Consider the following 25,337-nt stretch of genomic DNA (forward strand, 5'->3'; position numbering starts at 1 on the left):
CATTTTTTTTTTAATTAATTCAAAATATTATTTAAAATCAATTATTTTTATAACATTTTGGGATATTTTCACCAGACGGTGCTCAATACTAGTATAATAAATCGTTTTTTGAGGTTATCTTTCTAAATAGTGATCGCATAAAAAAAATTTAAAACAAAATTAAATTAACCAACATTTTTATTAATACAATTTTTTTGAAAAACGTCATTTTATCCCGCCTTCAAATTTTTGTATTTTCCACTGTATCGTTTAGCCTCAACATCTTTAAGTGTTCTTTTTAATTGTAATTTTGAGGTTAGCAACATGTTTTATAACTTTTATTTATGCATTTGTAAAGCGATTATTACTTTTTTTTTTAATTAATTCAAAATATTATTTAAAATCAATTATTTTTATAAAATTTTGGGATATTTTCACCAGATGGCGCTCAATACTAGTATAATAAATCGTTTTTTGAGGTTATCTTTCTAAATAGTGATCGCATAAAAAAAATTTAAAACAAAATTAAATTATCCAACATTTTTATTAATACAATTTTTTTGAAAACCGTCATTTTATCCCGCCTTCAAATTTTTGTATTTTTCACTGTATCGTTTAGCCTCAACATCTTTAAGTGTTTTTTTGAGGTTGGTAACATGTTTTATTACTTTTATTTATACATTTGTAAAGCGATTATTACATTTTTTTAAAATTAATTCAAAATATTATTTAAAATGAATTATTTTTATAAAATTTTGCGATATTTTCACCAGATGGCGCTCCATACTAATATAATAAATTGTTTTTTAAGGTTATCTTTCTAAATAGTGATCGAATCAAAAAAAATTTAAAACAAAATTAGTTTAAAATTAAATTATCCAACATTTTTGTTAATAATGGTACTAATTTGTCGTTTGCTGTGAACAACTTTTATTTATGCATCTGTAAAGCGGTTACTGCCCCTGGATATACAATTGTTTGTATGTCAGCTATTGTGTTGCTCGGTGCTAATTCATTAGATATAACTTTGTTAACGGCATTGTGGATTGATTTGGTTTACCAGTTTAATTTTAGTTTCAGGACATTCGGGAGTTTTAATTTTTTCTGCATTATATTATATTACATGGTATTAATTAAATTATATTCTTAGTCATTGTCTCTTCTCCGTCTCTAAGTCTTGGAGGCGATTTTTATTGGTCCAAACCGTGAAATAAGAAATGATTTTTGTTTTTATATATAAAAAGGAATTTTAAAAAATATTATACGGAACAAACTTAATTGCGTTATTAGAATTTCTTTTTCTTATTTTAGGGAGTACCTGAAAGAAATCTTTTCATTTCTATACAAATTACGGGCGTCTTCATTAAAAGACCGACCAAGCGATGGTCGTAACAAAGACCTGACACTAATTGGTCGTAATTAAGACTAACGACAAGCGTGAATTAAAAATGACAACTGAGTTCGCGTCGTCGCGTGGAAATGGAAACGATTTCACCGGAAACATAGGATAAGAGATGAATGTAAACAAAATATTGAAACAGCGTTAGCCCTTTTTGAACGTCAAAAGGATGAGCAAATCATGACCCTGCGGGCAATCGTTTTCGAAAATTCGCTTTGGATTGTGCGCTCGCCTCGTCCCGAGGCTAATTGCTGTGTTTATTATCTTTAAGGGAAGGACGGACACTTTATTAAAGCGGCCGCTTTAAGAGCGTATCCTCTTTTGGGGGGCGGCGTCTTTTCAACCCCATATCACACGCTCGAATGACTTTTTACAAAAGATCGTCATATCGGTTTACCTATTCTCCGGCTCGTCTTTATCTACCCACGCCCCCAGGCCGCCCCCTTTAACGACGTCGTATCGCCCGTCGTCCTCTTTTTTTGCACCCTCGAGTGTCTACTATTTAGAACAGATTTGATCCCCGCAATTCCTGAACTTAAATTTTAACTTTATAGAAGGCTTAGCCCCTCCGGATCAAAAAAGGATATCGCGCGTTTAGATAAACCACACAGATTTAAACGGAACATTTATTCTATCCTCTCACAAAAAGTTTTTTAACTCAAGATTTTCCACCAAAATCAACTCCGGATTAAGTTTATACTATAAATACGTGTGTGTATGGATGGTTGTATCAGTTTAAGTTTATACTATAAATACATGTGTGTTTGGATGGTTGTATACATAAAAAATTCTTTTAAGAAAAACTGCTTTAGGTGTCTATTGTCAAAAGTAATGGGAGACCTAATGAGTCCATGACAGATGTCAACTTGATTGAGCACATACGGTCACGATATGCAGGCGACGCGGTGCGCCGGCGTGTTGAATCCGGTTCGCTACCGCTCGCTATTTACGGATTAATTATAGGTGGCAACGAGGTAGCCATTAATCACCCCAGGCTTTGCACAGTATAGTCATCCGGCCGCAAAGAATTTCGGCCGACCATCGATTCTTACAATATTTACCCGGCAAATTACGTTATAATGGCCGTCGTTACTTCATCGTTTCATGTCAACGTCAATACTTAAAGTAATGACTTAATCGATTTCAAAACGAACAAAGTTGTATGAGCAAACAAAAATGTATATTTTACTTTGAAAACTACATCGAGTTTAACTTTTATTATTATTTTTTTCTTAATACTAAGATCATTATTACTATATATAAATTGTTTTAGCTGATCGATTTAGAATTATAATTTAAATTAAAAAATAAGTGAGTTGTAGGAAGTTAAAAAAATAATTTGTCGAATTTTAATAAACTTTTACCTATTACCAAAATGAACGTACACATATATTTGTATATATATATTTATTTATTTATTAAAGTAAAATTTGTTTTTGTTTCTAAAATAACGCGGAACCGGTGCATCATTTATTTTCACGTTGAACGTGGAAATTATTTTATTGGGTTTGGTCATTTTGTCAGGGATAAATCCAGGTATTATAATAGTTACAAAATTGTATTAATTTAAAACAAAGATGACAGTGAATAGATAGATGGGTTTTGTTGCGGATCAATACAAAGTTGCCTTTCCAATTATCTGCAGGGCAATTAGCGAATTAGTTGGAGGTGTGGCGTTCTTGGACATTGCGGAAAAAACGTTGAAATACCGACCCATCAATGGTCATTATTTTGTCGCGCTCTCTGGGTTTTATTCAGCTCGTTCGTGAAAAAGTTGTCGCCAGATAATCCATAAATAAAATAGCCACAGTTGGTTGGAGTTTGTTGGACGCCGCTCGCGCAATATTTCACTCCGACAAGGTGCTCGTGAATGACAATTGTCGGCCGCCTCTTGACTCCACCAAATAACAAATGGGACGCGCAAACCGTTTAAGGACTCGTTCCGGACGCGATTCTCGATGGTTGTTATTAAAAGTTGAAAAATGCTGCTTCATTAATAATCCCTACATTATAGAGTAACCAATTTTAAACGACACCTTGTTTACAATTCGTAATTGTACCTCAACACAACCGTTGAGAATCCATTTCGTGCACCGTCTCTCTTTACTCAGTAATTACTCCCGTTAATCGATGGGGATCCCGCCCCAAGAATTATTTTAAAGGGAAACTTCCGGGCGGCGGACTTGAGCTCAAAAAAGGGGCCGATCGTCCCAGCATAAGGCAACAATAGGGGGGAAACACGTACCTCAGATTGAAATCGTCACGTGATTGATGATTGGGATCCACCCCTTGGCATAAAATCCATTCTTCAAGGTCCTTTGTGCGAACACTCTCTCGAACTATCGACAATGCGATACAAAAACGATTTTTTTTTCAAGAAATTCCCCAACGCCTTCGTCACTGAATTCCATCTCTTCTTATCGTAAACCAGAAAGAATTCAGTCTCAATCGGTTCTTCTTTAACAATTTTATCAATTCATTCTATCTCACTCTCTCTCTCTAATACATATAATACTAAATAAATTAAACAAATATATATAATAAATTAAATAAACGTAGTGTGTTAATTAATTATCGTACCCGACGTCATCATTGCAAGTATGCAACCAATACTGCGATGTTGGTTGCATACTTGCAATGATGACGTTGAGTACGATAATTAATTAACACACTGTAGATTGTGTATAGCTAGATTGTTGTATATTATTATTGAACTAAAAGTAGAACTAACACTAGATCTAGAACTAGAAACATTTGGGTTTAGCCGCACGTCTCCCAAGATGGCTAAACCCGAATGATTCTAGTTCTAAGTCTTGTGTTAGTTCTAGTTTTAACTGCTATACAGTTAGATTGTTGTATATTTTTCAATGAACTTTAACTAACATTAGAGCTAGAACTAGAATCATGCGGGTTTAGCCACACGTCTCTAAAGACGGCTAAAGCCGAATGATTCTAGTTCTAGATATAGTGTTAGTTTTGGTGCTAGATCAAAAAACTAACACTAAATCTAGAACTAGAATCAATCGGCTTTAGCCGTCTTAAAAGACGTGCGGCTAAACCCGAATAATTCTAGTTCTAGATCTAGTGTTAGTTTTGGTGCTAGAACAAAAACTAACACTAGACCTAGATCTAGAATCATTCGGCTTTAGCCGTCTTAAAAGACGTGCGGCTAAAGCCGAATGATTCTAGTTCTAGATCTAGTGTTAGTTTTGGTGCTAGAACAAAAACTAACACTAGACCTAGATCTAGAATCATTCGGCTTTAGCCGTCTTAAAAGACGTGCGGCTAAAGCCGAATGATTCTAGTTCTAGGTCTAGTGTTAATTTTGGTGCTAGATCAAAATTAACACTAGACCTAGAACTAGAATCATTCGGCTTTAGCCGTCTTAAGAGACGTACGGCTAAACCCGAATGATTCTAGTTCTAGGTCTAGTGTTAGTTGTAGTGGTAGTGTTAATTCTAGTTTTAATTATTATTCAGCGTTATATTATTTAACTAATTTAACCTAAATATGACCAAAATATGTGTTTAATTATATAAGAAATGACTTTGATAGTAGGGATTTTATAAAAAGAACATGAAAGCGATGCTATTAGCTACAAATCCGTGTCTCTATTAAATCTCATCGGAAAAGTCGTGTCTGTCTGTGTCACAAAGAGATACTGGACGACGTAAAGGGTACGATTGGGAAAACGGGCGACAAGGCGGCCGTATTGAATCATTGATTGTGTACGTACGCTGTTGCGCCCTTTATTTATACACCAATACGGGGTCCGTCCCTCGGGGCTTCTTCACATTTTGATAGTCTGGTCCTGTAGATAGACCTTGATTAAAATCGCATCCTACGTGAAGCCGGACAATACGACGACAATTTCGTGGGACAAAGAAGTCAATTTGAACGGTGCTAAAAAGCGTGGCGGACTGTTTAAATTTTTATCCCTTAATTTTAGGAGAGCGAATATTTGGGACTGTGCTAGATAGTTCTTTATTTCGCATCAAGTAAGTAGACGTTTACGAGGTAATTACACGTTCGACCCGATTTCATTAACATTATCTTATTTATATAAGCCCTTTATTAAGAGAGGCATTAAGCTGACGACGACGCGGCGGGTAAAGGTAAAAAAAGTCGGCGTCGTGGCGTCGCCGTCGTCGCCCATGTCTTAATTTAAAATGGAAATTTTGTTTAATAACTTAAATAGGGATTAATGGGCGGTTTGTGTCGTGCAAATTGTACCGATTTTGAACCGATTCTTTTTCGCAAAAACATATGATGAATTAAAACGGACATTGTTGGGCTTAATCAATTCGCGTATGATCTCTCTTCTCCGAAATCATAATTACATCTTGCCGAGAAACTTGATATCCATAAATATGGATGAGCCCCTTTTTTCTGCAGCCAGAGATAACATTTGCATAATGCTTTGTATTCGCCGCGAAAAGAGGGAAAATAATAATAAGATCCCATTTTCGCTTTGTTTTTCGACCTCCCCACCGCGGTCTCTCTTTTCAAACCGTTCCCAAATTAAAAATTATTATTCAGGAAGTCACCTAATCACTCCTTTCCCCCTTTCTGTTTTCGCGCAAATCCAACTTGATCGCAAAAATACGTTTAGAATTATAAAAAAACTTTCGAAACTCCATTATAAATCATAAACTTTTCGATATTTAAACAATCTTTTATTCCATTATTAATAAGACAAATTTAAAAATAAATCGACCAGTTGCAGTAGTAATACGCATTTTCCGCTGACTATAACAAAATTTTCATTTAATTTCATGCCGTGCCGAACGTCGTTAATATTTAATTTCAACTCTACGCTTTACCAAATTCCTCTCTTTTTGTGCTAGGACGCTTTTTAACTTTTTAGTCATTCCGTTTGAAGTCGTTCCTTGGAAAATCTTACGAAAATGTTTTTTGATAATCTTTTAAGTGCGTTTACTAAGAGAAATCGTTTGGAAACGTTATTAAAAATAAATCAAAAACTTATTTTATTGAAATTATTATTCTATTTTATATATATTTACATTTAAATTAAATTCTAAAAGATATTCAATTCAATACGTTTTCAAATATTAGACATTCGCAAATATACAACCAATATTGTACCCAAATCGATGAAATATATGATTTCGTTTTAGCTTATTTTTCTACCGGTTTCGCAGCTTAATTAACTTCATCATCAGGAAAGGAAAAATAAAAATGTTTGCATACAAATATATATCAATTCTTTTTATTAAGAAAATCGTTTTAAAATTTAATTTAGAACAACTTTTACATAAAACTTTTTTTGATCCGATACTTTTTTTACCATAAAGCCCGATTCACACTATCGATTTATACATATACACAGCCTTAAATGTTAGAGATATCAAATTTGTTTATTAAGAAAATCTTTTTAGAATTTAATTTAGAACAACTTTTGTATAAAAATTTTTTTGATACAATTTTTTGTTGCGATAAAGCCTAATTCACACGAGTCGATTTATACATATACACAGCCTTAAATATCGGAGATATCAATTTTTTTTATTAAGAAAATCTTTTTAGAATTTAATTTAGAACAACTTTTGTACAAAACATTTTTTGATCCAATAATTTTTTACGATAAAGCCCGATCTAATTTATACATATACACAGCCTTTAATGTTAGAGATATCAATTCTTTTTATTAAGAAAATCGTTTCAGAATTTAATTTAGAACAACTTTTACATATAAGTTTTTTTGATCCGATACTTTTTTTAGCATAAAGCCCGATTCACACTGTCGATTTATACATATACACAGCCTTAAATATTGGAAATATCAAATTTTTTTATTAAGAAAGTCGTTTTAGAATTTGATTTAGAACAACTTTTGTATAAAAATTTTTTTGATACAATTTTTTGTTGCGATAAAGTCTAATTCACACGAGTCGATTTATACATATACACAGCCTTAAATATCGGAGATATCAATTTTTTTTATTAAGAAAATCTTTTTAGAATTTAATTTAGAACAACTTTTGTACAAAACATTTTTTGATCCAATAATTTTTTACGATAAAGCCCGATCTAATTTATACATATACACAGCCTTTAATGTTAGAGATATCAATTCTTTTTATTAAGAAAATCGTTTCAGAATTTAATTTAGAACAACTTTTACATATAAGTTTTTTTGATCCGATACTTTTTTTAGCATAAAGCCCGATTCACACTGTCGATTTATACATATACACAGCCTTAAATATTGGAAATATCAAATTTTTTTATTAAGAAAGTCGTTTTAGAATTTGATTTAGAACAACTTTTGTATAAAACTTTTTTTGATACAATTTTTTTTTGTGATAAAGCCTAATTCACACGAGTCGATTTATACATATACACAGCCTTAAATATCGGAGATATCAATTTTTTTTATTAAGAAAATCTTTTTAGAATTTAATTTAGAACAACTTTTGTACAAAACATTTTTTGATCCAATAATTTTTTACGATAAAGCCCGATCTAATTTATACATATACACAGCCTTTAATGTTAGAGATATCAATTCTTTTTATTAAGAAAATCGTTTCAGAATTTAATTTAGAACAACTTTTACATATAAGTTTTTTTGATCCGATACTTTTTTTAGCATAAAGCCCGATTCACACTGTCGATTTATACATATACACAGCCTTAAATATTGGAAATATCAAATTTTTTTATTAAGAAAGTCGTTTTAGAATTTGATTTAGAACAACTTTTGTATAAAAATTTTTTTGATACAATTTTTTGTTGCGATAAAGTCTAATTCACACGAGTCGATTTATACATATACACAGCCTTAAATATCGGAGATATCAATTTTTTTTATTAAGAAAATCTTTTTAGAATTTAATTTAGAACAACTTTTGTACAAAACATTTTTTGATCCAATAATTTTTTACGATAAAGCCCGATCTAATTTATACATATACACAGCCTTTAATGTTAGAGATATCAATTCTTTTTATTAAGAAAATCGTTTCAGAATTTAATTTAGAACAACTTTTACATATAAGTTTTTTTGATCCGATACTTTTTTTAGCATAAAGCCCGATTCACACTGTCGATTTATACATATACACAGCCTTAAATATTGGAAATATCAAATTTTTTTATTAAGAAAGTCGTTTTAGAATTTGATTTAGAACAACTTTTGTATAAAACTTTTTTTGATACAATTTTTTTTTGTGATAAAGCCTAATTCACACGAGTCGATTTATACATATACACAGCCTTAAATATCGGAGATATCAATTTTTTTTATTAAGAAAATCTTTTTAGAATTTAATTTAGAACAACTTTTGTACAAAACATTTTTTGATCCAATAATTTTTTACGATAAAGCCCGATCTAATTTATACATATACACAGCCTTTAATGTTAGAGATATCAATTCTTTTTATTAAGAAAATCGTTTCAGAATTTAATTTAGAACAACTTTTACATATAAGTTTTTTTGATCCGATACTTTTTTTAGCATAAAGCCCGATTCACACTGTCGATTTATACATATACACAGCCTTAAATATTGGAAATATCAAATTTTTTTATTAAGAAAGTCGTTTTAGAATTTAATTTAGAACAACTTTTGTATAAAAATTTTTTTGATACAATTTTTTGTTGCGATAAAGCCTAATTCACACGAGTCGATTTATACATATACACAGCCTTAAATATCGGAGATATCAATTTTTTTTATTAAGAAAATCTTTTTAGAATTTAATTTAGAACAACTTTTGTACAAAACATTTTTTGATCCAATAATTTTTTACGATAAAGCCCGATCTAATTTATACATATACACAGCCTTTAATGTTAGAGATATCAATTCTTTTTATTAAGAAAATCGTTTCAGAATTTAATTTAGAACAACTTTTACATATAAGTTTTTTTGATCCGATACTTTTTTTAGCATAAAGCCCGATTCACACTGTCGATTTATACATATACACAGCCTTAAATATTGGAAATATCAAATTTTTTTATTAAGAAAGTCGTTTTAGAATTTAATTTAGAACAACTTTTGTATAAAAATTTTTTTGATACAATTTTTTGTTGCGATAAAGTCTAATTCACACGAGTCGATTTATACATATACACAGCCTTAAATATCGGAGATATCAATTTTTTTTATTAAGAAAATCTTTTTAGAATTTAATTTAGAACAACTTTTGTACAAAACATTTTTTGATCCAATAATTTTTTACGATAAAGCCCGATCTAATTTATACATATACATAGCCTTTAATGTTAGAGATATCAATTCTTTTTATTAAGAAAATCGTTTCAGAATTTAATTTAGAACAACTTTTACATATAAGTTTTTTTGATCCGATACTTTTTTTAGCATAAAGCCCGATTCACACTGTCGATTTATACATATACACAGCCTTAAATATTGGAAATATCAAATTTTTTTATTAAGGAAGTCGTTTTAGAATTTGATTTAGAACAACTTTTGTATAAAACTTTTTTTGATACAATTTTTTTTTGTGATAAAGCCTAATTCACACGAGTCGATTTATACATATACACAGCCTTAAATATCGGAGATATCAATTTTTTTTATTAAGAAAATCTTTTTAGAATTTAATTTAGAACAACTTTTGTACAAAACATTTTTTGATCCAATAATTTTTTACGATAAAGCCCGATCTAATTTATACATATACACAGCCTTTAATGTTAGAGATATCAATTCTTTTTATTAAGAAAATCGTTTCAGAATTTAATTTAGAACAACTTTTACATATAAGTTTTTTTGATCCGATACTTTTTTTAGCATAAAGCCCGATTCACACTGTCGATTTATACATATACACAGCCTTAAATATTGGAAATATCAAATTTTTTTATTAAGGAAGTCGTTTTAGAATTTAATTTAGAACAACTTTTGTATAAAACTTTTTTTGATACAATTTTTTGTTGCGATAAAGCCTAATTCACACGAGTCGATTTATACATATACACAGCCTTAAATATCGGAGATATCAATTTTTTTTATTAAGAAAATCTTTTTAGAATTTAATTTAGAACAACTTTTGTACAAAACATTTTTTGATCCAATAATTTTTTACGATAAAGCCCGATCTAATTTATACATATACACAGCCTTTAATGTTAGAGATATCAATTCTTTTTATTAAGAAAATCGTTTTAAAATTTAATTTAGAACAACTTTTGTATAAAACTTTTTTTGATACATTTTTTTTTTGTGATAAAGCCTAATTCACACGAGTCGATTTATACATATACATAGCCTTAAATATCGGAGATATCAATTTTTTTTATTAAGAAAATCTTTTTAGAATTTAATTTAGAACAACTTTTGTACAAAAGATTTTTTGATCCAATAATTTTTTACGATAAAGCCCGATCTAATTTATACATATACACAGCCTTTAATGTTAGAGATATCAATTCTTTTTATTAAGAAAATATTTTTAGAATTTAATTTAGAACAACTTTTGTATAAAACTTTTTTTGATACAATTTTGTTTTGTGATAAAGCCCGATTCACACGAGTCGATTTATACAGCCTTAAGTATTAGACATATAAATTTTTTTAATAAACGCCGTTTTAAACAAGTATTGTCTAAACAATTTTTTGATTTAACCAATAATTAAGGAGATAACCTCAAAAATTAATTTCTTCATACATAATTTTTTTCTATATAGCAATATATATTTCAGTCCTTTTTTTGGACTCAGGTTAGTTCTTATCTCATCTGCTACTTCTTTCGCAGAACTAGAATGATATATTTGATTTTCAATATTGATCTTTTTGATTGTTTTGCCCTGGATTGGGCGTAAATATCTCATTCAGCTAAGCTTTTTGCTTATTGTCTCTTTTTTTGGGAAAACTTTTAGTTTTCTGGCTTCTTGATCTTCTTATTACCTTTTATAGTGAGTCCGATAGTAGTGCCCGATAGACTTTTTTTGTGGATGTCCAAAATAAAAAAAACGATTTTTTTTGGAAAATTTTAAAAACAGTATTTTTAAAGATGAGCTTGAAATAGGTTTGAAAATAGAGGAAATTACCGGGAAGCTTTGCTGTCCTTCATTGTTGAAGGTTTAGTTGGAATTCCTCGGGTTCGAAGTTGTCTATTTATTCCCCGAACGGACAGAGCGGGCCGTTTTTTTCTGTCGAAATAGAGAGGCGAAGGATTGGAATACGTCCCTCCATAGATTCCATATGGGTTTTTGCGCGAAGATCGCAGATATAAATACGGGCCTTGTTCTGGTGCGAATTTCGCATTCACCCGTCGGGAGTTGGCTGTGTATATATCTCTATACATATAAAGTTAAGGTATCTGTTGCTCGCGCGGACCTGACTGTGCCGTCTTGTGTTCTTTTTAATATTTATGTACCTACTTCGCTTGTCGAGCGTGTGCCGTTGCCGTTGATTTCCATTGTTTCTCGAGATGTAAATCTATATTCGCGCAACTTTGTTCGGCCACTGTAAACATTAGTGGGTATACAAACGACGTATTTGGATCGATTTTCGTGCCGGTTCGTTGATTTTAACAACGTGTACGTGATCGCTTTAAAATTGCACGAGTGGACGAACAGAAGGATGAAAACCAAGTTGGGAACGTCCGTCAGACGATAATTAAAGAGCCCCCGTTACTAAGTCGCATCAAGAAGTTATGTTTTCACGGGGACCAACGTCGGAAACTTAACTTGATCGAACGCCGAAAAATAAGGAAACAGTTTAATCCGTGGCCGCGAGGTGCAACAAGAAATCCAATTTGCGGATTAATTAAAAACTTGGTAAAGTCCCGGACCTTAAGGAGTTCCGAGGTGGACGGCGATTGTTCGCAATGAGAAAGTTATAATAAATTTCCCGAGATTTATGGAAAACGAAACGACGAGATGGAACCGTACCGGAAATGTGGAAAAATGTCCTTGTGTACAAGTTTAAATAGTGTCGGGAAAAACTTTGCCGTTTTAATTTATGAGTCCCATTTAGAACCGTGGCTTCGCGTTATGGCGTAAGTTATAGGGTTGGGAAAAGAACATCGGTTATCTACCATCAGATACACTCAGGTAGCTCCAACTACACGGAGCTAGCATAACTTCATTACAACTTCGATTCGCGATGCAATCGTAATGAACGATTGTGTCTCGGCCCGTTGAGCCTGTGGAACGACCGTCGTTCAACATGCAAACCGGAAACAATTCGCCACTTTAACCATCCTGTAAGGACCATTTTAGCTCGCCGTACTCGTACGCGCACGCGCTTTCGTTTGGAGGATAATTATCGTCGCCACACGGATATATGGACTTAGCAGATACAAACTAACGAGGATAATACCCACTGCTATTGGTGCATTATGATTAACGGCGATCCTTGACAGTTATTTTTCTCCAATTACGAGGAATATAGAATTTCAGTGAATCAACGTTGCGTGAAAACAATTTGCAGCGACAAACACGTGCTTAGCTGTTGTTAATAATTCGAATTGAATCCGCCAGGCTTTAAGCGTTTGTAATATTTAGTGTGCAATTAAGGATATTTTACTGGATTCCGGCGTATGTAAATGAATACGTGACCGTTCCCTTTTACGTATGTAGGTAGGTTTATTCTAATGAAACGGTGAACTTCTTGAAGACGTGCGTGACTCCGACGAACGGATTTCTCAATGAATCTACAGTCGGATAACTCGAAAACTTGTCTAATTACGGCCGAGCGGCGTCAAATCTCCTATAAAGTTCCGCCCAGAATTCCCAGAAAGGTTTAGTGAAGAAGTGGCGGCTCGCATTCATCAATAAAATTGTGCAATTGACGTCTTAATTCGCCAACTTTCCTCCAAAAACTGCCGCCCCATTGCTCCACTTCGTTCCCGACGGGCGAAATAATTCAAAACATACTTCGGACCCACCCGGAGATTTATGGCAACTCGGGATGCAAATGTAGCCCGTGAAAAATAACAGCCCTAAGAACTATACTTGCTCTTAAGGGATGTAAGGTTACTTGTCATTCCCCGATGGATTTTATGGATGTACCAGATTTTCCATACTATTTCTGACGCTCTGTCGATGTGAAATATCAAGCCACCGGAACTTAACTAGACTATATATCCTACCATTTTATTTCAAAGATTTAAACCTACAGACTGGATAATAGCCCTCGCGAGAATTATAAATCATCTCCAACTACATTTAATGTCGCTCAATAAGTATAACTCTAACACCTCTTTGGTTTCTTGGCAAACATACAATAAATATTTAATTAGAAGAAAATTTGTTAGTAAAATTTAAATTGAAAATAAATTGTAAAGGAAACCTGTTGATGAGACTTGTTTGACAGAAAAGGAGTAAAAAGACTTGTTGTTATTAAATTTTCCTTGACAGAAAATTCGTTTGGTTTATTTTCAAAAAGGGAAATTTAAAGCAACGAAGCGTATAATAGGCATCTCGAGAATTATACGTTGTTTATGTTCCTTATAATACAAAGATTTAAATTTAAAAAATCTTCCACGCAGAGTTAAATGAAACAAGGCCACTTTCCACGGTTTGAGCATCGTTCAATTTAACCGTCGTTCGAATTAAGTCGAGAGGATAGCGCAAAGATAACCTGTTGACGAAAAGGTGACAGGAAGCGAACGCTCGGAAGCCAAAAAGACTGGATGAACGTGTTGTTATTAAATTTCCCGTCGGAGAATGGTAATTGGTGTCGTCGTCGGTGTTGATGAAAGTGGATTACAGGGTTGCGCGACGCGGTAGGATTTTTATTTCCGAGCGAATACCTACCACCTTAAGTATTCAAATCTCGTCCGATACTTAATTTTTGACATAGTATACCCGGAGAAGAGAATATCCCTCGCGGCCTCGGAAGTTAGTGCAAGCTCATAACGTGGGCCTTTCTCGAATTGCCCACCACTCCTACGAGAGATGGCATTTTGAAAATTTTATTATTTACGTGAAAAATTCACCTGCCTCAACCGACTAAAATATCGCCATGGCTTATCTGAAATGAAATGCGCAAAATGCACCAATTTATAATTTCCCCCAACCCCGGGAAATTACGGTCGCGGGGGCAGATAAGGAATTGCGGTAAATAACAATAAATCATTTACTTTAAGGGGGCGTATGCGATTTATTAGGGCAAGAAACGCCACCCGTTCTTTCCCCTCCCTTCGACGGTCGTCGTGCGATGACGTAAAAACTGCCCTGGATGACTTACGTCTAAGATAGACTTGAATACTAATTAGAATATGTACTAAAATTATCTTCCAACACTATTAAAAGAATAATAAAGAAGTGTTACATAATTTTTTTTAATATTATTTTAAAATCAAATTTTAGAATGTATTTATTGTTTACATTTTTTTGTTATTTGGACGTGCTAAACGGGTTGGGATTTTACAGATTTCGCTGAGTCGAGGTAAAAATAATAAACAGACATAACATTCACGGTACAAAAACGTGTTAAAGTTTTATCCGCAGTTTCGTACCAATCGCGCATTTTTTGTGTAAATAGCCCGATTTTATTCGTAACGGCCAGGAATTATTTATTACTTATTGCTTATTTTTGATACACGATTTGCATTACCTGATATATATTTTTTTGCGTGTAAACGATAAATGTGAATGGTTGTAGAGTGGTAGTATCTATATTGTCAACTCACACAGGACGGGCGTTGCCAATTTTTAAATTATGGCTACACGAAATTTCAAAATTGATTTATTTATTCGGTTTATATTAAATTCATGAATCAATTATTCACGGTTTGTTCCAATAAACGTTTGTTAAATTTATTATTTCCCTTTTTAAGTTTAAAGTATGACAAATTAAAAAAAAAATAATTATTGTTTCGATACAATATCATAATTTGTGGATGGAAAGTCCGGTTTGTGTGTTGAATGAATCAAAACGTTGTTTGGACGACGGTGATGAATATCATCGAAAAAAAATAATAAATAACGACAAAAGGAAAAACAAGAGGAGCTTATCGGCAAAGAGCAGAACATACATCAAGCGCCCTTCCGGTAACTTCCCGGGAATATTAATTTAAACCACTAGCACGTTTTTTTGACACCTTCGGAGCGACGATGTAAAGCCAGGACGAGAAAAAACCGTACAAACGTGGAGCTACGGAGCTGCGCAGAGCATAAATTTTAATCAACGAAAAGAAAGGAAGACGAAAATAAACCGGGATGAGGACGATAAAGATTCTTAGCGAATGTTTGCCGGAAATTTCCTTTAGAAAATTTGTTTCACCGTTTGGTTTGACCTATATACGCTGGGATGCAAACACTTTTTTCCCGCGACGCCGACGGGCTACTGGCTGAAGGGGGGGCAATTTCTCGCCTTTTGATAACATCCCCAAGCATTCCGTTTCATAACCTCACTTTAAATGCATCTTGCGCATTGTTTTCGAGAGTTCACTTAGTTTAGGCGGCGTTACCTTGTTTATTAAAACTCCAACTACAATAAATTACCAAATGTGGTGGAAGCTAAACAGCAAAAGTTTAAATTGCTGCAATGGATTGCACCCTAAGAACTAACTATACACTTGTTCCCGAAAGCGGCCCCCACTCAATAATATTTCGAACAGCTGCACTACCCCAACGGCATTGTACGCCACCCTGAACATTAACTCGCATAATTTAGACGTTAACTACATAAAAACCACTACGTTTCAACGTCCTCTAGACTTATGTAACCTAAATTACTTTTCACTTAGCTACATTTCATATTTAAAAATTAACTAACTTATATACAGTGTGTTAATTAATTATCGTACCCGACAAAGTATGCAACCAATATTACAGATTCAAAATATTTTTAAAAATTATCAATTTTTTTTAATTTTATAGAATTTTCCTAATTATTGTTTGTATCAAAATATTTTTCAAGTAAAACATGTTCAAAATTAATACAGGAACAACTTTTATTGGCACTATTTTTTAAAATTTTCAATTTTTTAATTTCCCTATGAACAGTATAGAAATATAATTCAAAATTATTTTCCCAATTATTGTTTGTAACAAAAAATTTTTCTAATAAAACTTGTTCAGAATTAAAACAATAACAACTTTTATTGGCACTATTTTTTAAAATTATTAATTTTTTAATTTCCCTATGAACAGTATAGAAATATAATTCAAGATTATTTTCTCAATTATTGTTTGTATCAAAATATTTTTATAATAAAACTTGTTAAGAATTAAATAAGGAACAACGTTTGTTGGCACTATTTGTTAAAATTATCAATTTTTTAATTTCCCTATGAACAGTATAGAAATTGAATTTAAAATTATTTTCCCAATTATTGTTTGTATCAAAATATTTTTCAAATAAAACTTGCTCAGAATTACAAAAGGAACAACTTTAATTAGCACCATTTTTTAAAATCATTAATTTTTTAATTTCCCTATGAACAGTATAGAAATATAATTCAAGATTATTTTCCCAATTATTGTTTGTATCAAAATATTTTTCAAATAAAACTTGTTAAGAATTAAATAAGGAACACCGTTTCTTGGCACCATTTGTTAAAATTATATACTTTTTAATTTTCTTATGAACAGTACAGAAATTGAAATTAAAATTATTTTGCCAATTATTGAATCAAATATTGATATTATATGATATTATTGAATCAAAATATTTTTCAAATAAAACTTGTTCAGAATTACAAAAGGAACAACTTTTATTGACACTATTTTTCAAAATTATCAATTTTTTAATTTCCCTATGAACAGCATAGAAATTGAATTTAAAATTATTTTCCCAATTATTGTTTGAATCAAAATATTTTTCAAATAAAACTTGTTAAGAATTAAATAAGGAACAACGTTTCTTGGCAAATTTTTTAAAATTATCAATTTTTTAATTTCCCTCTGAACAGTATAGAAATAGAATTTAAAATTATTTTCCCAATTATTGTTTGTATAAAAATATTTTTCAAATAAAACTTGTTCAGAATTACAAAAGGAACAACTTTAATTAGCACCATTTTTTAAAATCATTAATTTTTTAATTTCCCTATGAACAGTATAGAAATATAATTCAAGATTATTTTCCCAATTATTGTTTGTATCAAAATATTTTTCAAATAAAACTTGTTAAGAATTAAATAAGGAACACCGTTTCTTGGCACCATTTTTTAAAATTATATACTTTTTAATTTTCTTATGAACAGTACAGAAATTGAAATTAAAATTATTTTGCCAATTATTGAATCAAATATTGATATTATATGATATTATTGAATCAAAATATTTTTCAAATAAAACTTGTTAAGAATTAAATAAGGAACAACGTTTCTTGGCACATTTTTTAAAATTATCAATTTTTTAATTTCCCTCTGAACAGTATAGAAATTGAATTTAAAATTATTTTCCCAATTATTGTTTGTATCAAAATATTTTTCAAATAAAACTTGTTCAGAATTACAAAAGGAACAACTTTAATTAGCACCATTTTTTAAAATCATTAATTTTTTAATTTCCCTATGAATAGTATAGAAATATAATTCAAGATTATTTTCCCAATTATTGTTTGTAACAAAACATTTTTCAAATAAAACTTGTTAAGAATTAAAAAAAGAACAACTTTTGCCATTTATTAAAATTTTTGAGATAACTAGATTTATATTTTATTTACCGTTATGAGTATATATATAAAACATTCAGTTAATAACATTTAGTATTTTAAAAAGTACCAATCCACATAAGTGTGGTCGAATTTACACGGTATTACTCGTTACGCAATCTAAATTACATAGCATTTACGATGGTTTTCAAACGCCCCAATTCCTTTGAGTGCGGTTCGCTATTTTCGGGTTCTATATCGTTCTTTCATCACCCCGTCAGATTTCCATGTTCACCAACTCGCTTTACAACTCGACACGGCGTCTCTAAACGGCCGTTAATTGTAGTAGAAGCGATTCGGTTCGCTGTTTCGTCAGTATCGCCAACTTCTTGCAGCCGCTCGCCATCGATTTTCGACCGAAAAGTTCGACTACTAGTGTTTCGCACTCTGACTTCTCCGAGTTTCTCCTCTACTCTACTCTACTACTCTCTTTTAGACCTTACTCGATCGCCCTACTCCCTTGTAACATCCCGATCCGAATTCTGTTCGCGCTAGATGGTTTTATTGGACACGTCGTCGAATCTCGACGTCAAATCGCCGATTGTAAGTCTATCAGTCAACGCTATCTTTGCGCTACTCATTTAATATGGTCGAGATATTAAATTTAAAATTATCCTTTTTATTAAATTCATTCTTTTCTGGAATTTTGCACTTCAAAATGGTATATTAGATTAAATATAGTGACGCGTCAAATGCTGGAAATATTGGATTCTGGATACTAATTGTTGATTCCAGTCATATATTCACTTTCTACTAGAAATCTGCTTCTACTAGAAAATCAAAATTGTATTAGTAGTCAAGTAAAAATAATTTTTGAATGGTTTATATTCGGAGTCATTAAATTTTCCTTAGAACCATCTGCACGTGTTAGAGAAGGATAAAGCATTCTCTTTTTAAGCAATTTATCGATTCATTTCTGCTCCCTTCTTCTTAGTAAATCGCAATCTGAAACGTTCTCCCCTAATGAGAATATGAAGGAATTAAAATCTTGCTGCTATAAGTTGTGTATTGTTACATGGAAATGAATTCATTATTTGCAAGAACCCTACTTTGAGAGATGTAGTTCCCATCATTAAGTATTGATTAAGTGGAAGGGAGATTAAAGGGGGTAATCAGAGACAACTAGGAATAAAAGTCTGTTTAGACAAGGGCACCCATCGTTGAAATAGCTATCATCGGATCTGCGTTGAAACACATCTCGGCGTCCATTCGCAGGGCTATTTGCAAAACCGAGGTGGAAGTGTGTGTACACAGCGTCACCTCCGCCCATTTCCAAGGGACGTCCCACGGGGGCTCTTCAGTCTCGCACTCTGAACTCAATACGCATTCGGCGACAGCTGACCATCTATTATCCGGACCCCCTTCTTGAAATCGGTCCCCTTTAAAACTAATTAACTACCTTAAGCCCCAGTGACAAATACATGACACGAGGTAACCCTTTCTTATCCAACCTTAGCCATGGCACCGGCAAAACGGAGGCATTCGTCACGGCGGCGGATTCAATAAGGGTCTCGCCCGAGATTACGACACTTCTTCTAAAGCTTACAGAGTCGGATTGTTTGAAAATTTCAATTCCTGCGCAATTTTGTTTTCCAATTTGAGCTGAGCAGCCAGTTGTTTTCATCGAAATAAAAAAATAGATCGGCATTCGACGAAATCTCGATTTCCAGATTGATGGTTTTCAATAAAACTTCCCAGTCGGCCATAATTAATGGTTGCGAGAGTGATTTGTTTATCAACAAAACTCGGAAACTGTTATAATTAGCCGTCATTGGAAAGATAGCGTTGCGGAAAACTTGAATGCAGCGTTATTGGACGCCGTCTATCGAACAGCAGGTAGACAACTCGTCCTGGTGTTCATAAATCGGTTTTAATAACGCCGACTAGGAAGGGATGGAACCCGATTGAGGAGAGCTTCCCTCGTATTTACTGCACCCTCCGAGTGGAAATATCTCTCTGCGATCCGGGAACCACAGCCACTCTGTGCAATATTGAACATGCCGAATTGAAAATCGCTTAAAATTCACCACTATTTTTGCCACACTTTTACCCCCACCGCACCGGAATGCCAGATAACGTACAAAAGGAATATCTTTCAATACGGCGCCGGCTTTTCCACCACTTTCGGGCTCCCCGACAACGCGCTTCATGAAAAAAAGATAACGCCGCCGCAACAAATAATTCTTTGTTCCCTCGGTTCCCTTTAATCTCAATAGTCCCGTCGCGCACCGAAAAATCTAATAAATATTGAAGTGAAATTGCAAAAACTCTTCGCACGCCAATCTGCGTTCCTCTTTTTGACGAAGACAAAACCAAAAATAAAACAACCTGTTAACATCCCTTTTGATATACATCAAAAACGACCAAAACAATCATTAAAAATTCACTTCAATCATTTTTATCACAATACAAAGTAAACTAAAATAAGTTCCTCTACATTTTATCTACAGCAAAAACCCCTATATAACAGACCTCGTTAAAATGAAATTCGAATATAACGAACACAATATTTTTAATTTGTGTGTTAGTTCTAGTTTTAATTCAATAAAAATATACAACATAGTAATATCTTATGCTAACTAGCGCTACCTACCACTGCCATCAGAACTAATACAAGACATAGAACTAGAATCATTCGGGTTTAGTTAGTCTTTAGAGACGTGCGGCTAAATCCGAATGTTTCTAGTTCTAGGTCTTGTATTAGTTCTAGTGATAGTGCTAGTGTAAAACTAGAACTAACACTAGACCGAGAACTAGAATCATTCGGGTTTAGCCTCACGTCTTTCAAGACGGCTAAACCCGAATGATTCTAGTTCTAAGTCTTGTGTAAGTTCTAGTGATAGTGATAGTGTAAAACTAGAACTAACACTAGACCGAGAACTAGAACCATTCGGGTTTAGCCTCACGTCTCTCAAGACGGCTAAACCCGAATGTTTCTAGTTCTAAGTCTTGTATTAGTTCTAGTGATAGTGCTAGTGTAAAACTAGAACTAACACTAAGACCTAGAACTAGAATCATTCGGGTTTAGCCGTCTTTAGAGACGTGCGGCTAAACCCGAATGTTTCTAGTTCTAAGTCTTGTATTAGTTCTAGTGATAGTGTTAGTGTAAAACTAGAACTAACACTAGACCGAGAACTAGAACCATTCGGGTTTAGCCTCACGTCTTTCAAGACGGCTAAACCCGAACGATTCTAGTTCTAGGTCTTGTGTTAGTTTTAGTGATAGTGCTCGTGTAAAACTAGAACTAACACTAGACCTAGAACTAGAATATTCGGGTTTAGCCGCACGTCTCTAAAGACGGCTAAACCCGAATGATTCTAGTTCTAGGTCTAGTGTTAGTTCTAGTTTTAACTGCTATACAGCATTAGATTATTGTATATTTTTCAATGAACTAGAACTAGCACTAGACCTAGAACTAGAATCATTCTGGTTTAGCCGTCTTTAGAGACGTGCGGCTAAACCCGAATATTTCTAGTTCTAGGTCTTGTATTAGTTCTAGTGATAGTGCTAGTGTAAAACGAGAACTAACACTAGACCGAGAACTAGAATCATTCGGGTTTAGCCTCACGTCTTTCAAGACGGCTAAACCCGAATGATTCTAGTTCTAGATCTTGTAGTGATAGTGCTAGTGTAAAACTAGAACTAACACTAGACCGAGAACTAGAACCATTCGGGTTTAGCCTCACGTCTCTCAAGACGGCTAAACCCGAATGTTTCTAGTTCTAAGTCTTGTATTAGTTCTAGTGATAGTGCTAGTGTAAAACTAGAACTAACACTAAGACCTAGAACTAGAATCATTCGGGTTTAGCCGTCTTTAGAGACGTGCGGCTAAACCCGAATGTTTCTAGTTCTAAGTCTTGTATTAGTTCTAGTGATAGTGTTAGTGTAAAACTAGAACTAACACTAGACCGAGAACTAGAACCATTCGGGTTTAGCCTCACCTCTTTCAAGACGGCTAAACCCGAACGATTCTAGTTCTAGGTCTTGTGTTAGTTTTAGTGATAGTGCTCGTGTAAAACTAGAACTAACACTAGACCTAGAACTAGAATATTCGGGTTTAGCCGCACGTCTCTAAAGACGGTTTTAACTGCTATACAGCATTAGATTATTGTATATTTTTCAATGAACTAGAACTAACACTAGACCTAGAACTAGAATCATTCGGGTTTAGCCGTCTTTAGAGACGTGCGGCTAAACCCGAATGATTCTAGTTCTAGGTCTTGTGTTAGTTCTAGTGATAGTGTTAGTGTAAAACTAGAATTAACACTAGACCGAGAACTAGAATCATTCGGGTTTAGCCTCACGTCTTTCAAGACGGCCAAACCCGAACGATCCTAATTCTAGGTCTTGTAGTGATAGTGCTAGTGTAAAACTAGAACTAACACTAGACCGAGAACTAGAACCATTCGGGTTTAGCCTCACGTCTCTCAAGACGGCTAAACCCGAATGATTCTAGTTCTAGGTCTTGTGTTAGTTTTAGTGATAGTGTTAGTTCTAGTTTTATGTGCTATACAGCGTTAGATTGTTGTATATTTTTCAATGAACTAGAACTAACATTAGACCTAGAACTAGAATCATTCGGGTTTAGCCGCACGTCTCTAAAGACGGCTAAACCCGAATGATTCTAGTTCTAGGTCTAGTGTTAGTTCTAGTTTTAGTTGTTATTCAGGCGTTAGATTGTTGTATATTTATCATTGAACAAAAACTAGAACTAGAAAGTTTTGGGTTTAGTTTTGAGACTTGATAAATACAGATCTGAATAGAATCTCGTTATATCGAAATATTAATGTATTTAATTTAGCTGAAAATTTTGAATGGTACATTACATTTAGAAATGCTATTAGTGATAGCACGACGTTGCTAATTCGAAACATTGACGATTGGACGACATTAGTAGGACAGCAGCCGTCGATCGTTCTCGCGCTGCGCATCATTAATGCGAGTAAAACGATGATTTACGTCGGACGGCGTAGTAGTAATCTGAGCCAGGGAGTGCTTTTGTCCTTAGTTGAGCCGGTAATTGGAGCGACGAATCCCCGACAAAGCGGCCGCGCGATTTGAAATTAGAAACGTCGAAATCGTGCGGAATTCGAAATTCGTTTCCGTTGATCGACGCGAAAACGATATCTATCACGTGGTATTGGCTTCGGAGCGATAATATTAATTGCAACGGGGAATAATAAATCGGGAAAGACGGAAAGGCCAGAAAAACAGAAACGATTTGCTAAAGCTTTTTTTAAGTAAATAAATAGGGGTAGAGAAATTGATTAGACGGAGTGTTTGTTTATACCGATTGTTGGTCGTAAAAAAAGAACGAATCGACTTAAATTTGTGGGTTGCGTTTGTTTACTTTTCGTTCTTCGCGCACATGATGTATGCGCGCATCGATTGTCGGTTTCGCGCAACAAATTTCGTTAGCATCCCCCGATTAACCCACTTAGTAAAAAGCTCTTTCTCTCTCGACCTCAAGCAATATCACCGACAAACTACATAACCCATCTAGTAGACTTTAAACAGACTATTTCACATGATTTGCAACACCATTTTAAAACCGTTTAGTCGGTTGTACATGATTTTAATTTAAAATCACTTTGTGTTATTAACAACGAGATGATTTTAGAGTAAATTTGAAACAAATTTAAATCATCTTAAAAGCGGGGTTTAAAACGTTTTCAACTTGGAATAACAATAGTTGGGGTGCAGCTTTTGCGCTCGTTTTATACCTAACGGCCCTCTTTTGACGATTTACTACTTCGGTCGTTTTTTCAGTCCGCGCCTGACGTCAGCTGGCGCTCGGCCAATCGGAGCGAGCCGATTTCAAAAACAAGGGGATTTCAATTTCATACGACTGACTTATAAATATACATATCCGCGAGCGGAAAAATATCGAACTCCTTCTTTATATCCAAGGATGGATCGTTATCGGTGTCCTCTTTGTCAGTGGGAGAGCAATCCTATCTTCCACCAAAGCATTTCCTAAATCAATACCAAACAACAGCATTGTACGCACATGGATTTACGCGTATTCGGTTACTTCAAAATCTCCCGCTAAGTAATTAATATCGATGAAGTAAATCACTTAAATGTTTCAACACTATAAAAGTTTTAAAGGAGAATTGCTTTCGATTAACAAAACGAACGAACGAAAATTGGCTAAAACTTTCGCGATTCCAAGCAATTCTTAAGGCAATTTTTGGATGAATCGCTCTCGAATGACAAAAGCCCCGAACAAAATTAGCAATTACCATAAAAGCAGTACCATTAGCAGAACGTGTCCTCAACAAAGACTATAATAAATTATTTAATTTGTGTTATTTCTTCTTTTTTATAGTATTTTCGGGAGGTCACGCAGCCCACGCTGTGAAGAAGAGATTCACCGGGCTCTATACGGGACCCTATTTCGATCCATCTACTACAACGAACATCACCACCCAGCTAGGCACTCACGCATACCTTCCTTGCAAGGTAAAACAACTCGGAAATAAGTCCGTTTCATGGATCCGGCGTCGCGATGCTCATATTCTCACCGTCGATCGGTTCACTTTCATCGCTGACGATCGCTTCCAAGCGTTTCTCGTCGAACCAACCGACACCTGGACACTTCAAGTCAAATACGTTCAAGCTAGAGATGCCGGCCAATATGAATGTCAAGTTAGCACCGAACCCAAAATGAGTCATTTCATTACTTTAAATGTTGTGGGTAAGACAAAATTTTTATTTAAAAAGAAAAGGTTGCAGAGAGAATTTAAAAGTAATAGTCTAAAAATAGAAAATCGTTTTCCAATTCGTTGTAAAGACGGGGTGGGATTCGTAGTAGTTCGATAAAGGACAGTTGCGGTGTAAATCGTTGGCAAACGTGGGTTTCAGGGTGGTGTCCTTTAATGACGCCAAAACAAAAGGTTACTCGAACTTGTTCGGAGAAGTGACTGGCGCGCTTAGTTTTTTCTTCTCTTTGCGAACTTTCGTCGTATAATAGCCTTTCTTAAGCTACGAACGTGGAATGAAAACGAACGCAATTTGCAGTTCCCAAGATCGAGATAATGGGCGAATCGGACATCTACGTAAGAACTGGTAGCCCGGTAACCTTAAAATGCGTCATTACGCAATCGTTGGAGGAACCTGCTTATATTTTTTGGTACCACGATGAGGAGCGCGTTTTGGATTATGACAGATCGGTTTTAGACATCAATATGGAAAGGATAAGGCAAGATACGACCATCGGCACACTCGTTATTTATCATGCTCGACTTGAAGATTCTGGAAATTATACTTGTAGCCCATCAAATTTGGATTCTGCTAGCGTGTTACTTCACGTCTTAAACGGTGCGTTTTTTAATAAATTGTCTT

General features: G+C 33.7%; 1 protein-coding gene across 1 annotated transcript in view; it reads left to right on the forward strand.

Annotated features, from left to right (window-relative positions):
- The window catches only part of LOC111425414 (zwei Ig domain protein zig-8-like), a 129,752-nt gene that overhangs the window by 102,746 nt on the left and 1,669 nt on the right, over window positions 1-25,337 (forward strand). The window contains exons 3-4 of the mRNA XM_023059411.2: window positions 24,322-24,690; window positions 25,014-25,313. Of these exons, the coding sequence (XP_022915179.1) occupies window positions 24,322-24,690; window positions 25,014-25,313 (669 nt within the window). The remainder of the gene's footprint in view (window positions 1-24,321; window positions 24,691-25,013; window positions 25,314-25,337) is intronic.

The sequence above is a fragment of the Onthophagus taurus genome, chromosome 8 (assembly GCF_036711975.1).
Source record: "Onthophagus taurus isolate NC chromosome 8, IU_Otau_3.0, whole genome shotgun sequence".
NCBI classification, from domain to species: Eukaryota; Metazoa; Arthropoda; class Insecta; order Coleoptera; family Scarabaeidae; genus Onthophagus; species Onthophagus taurus.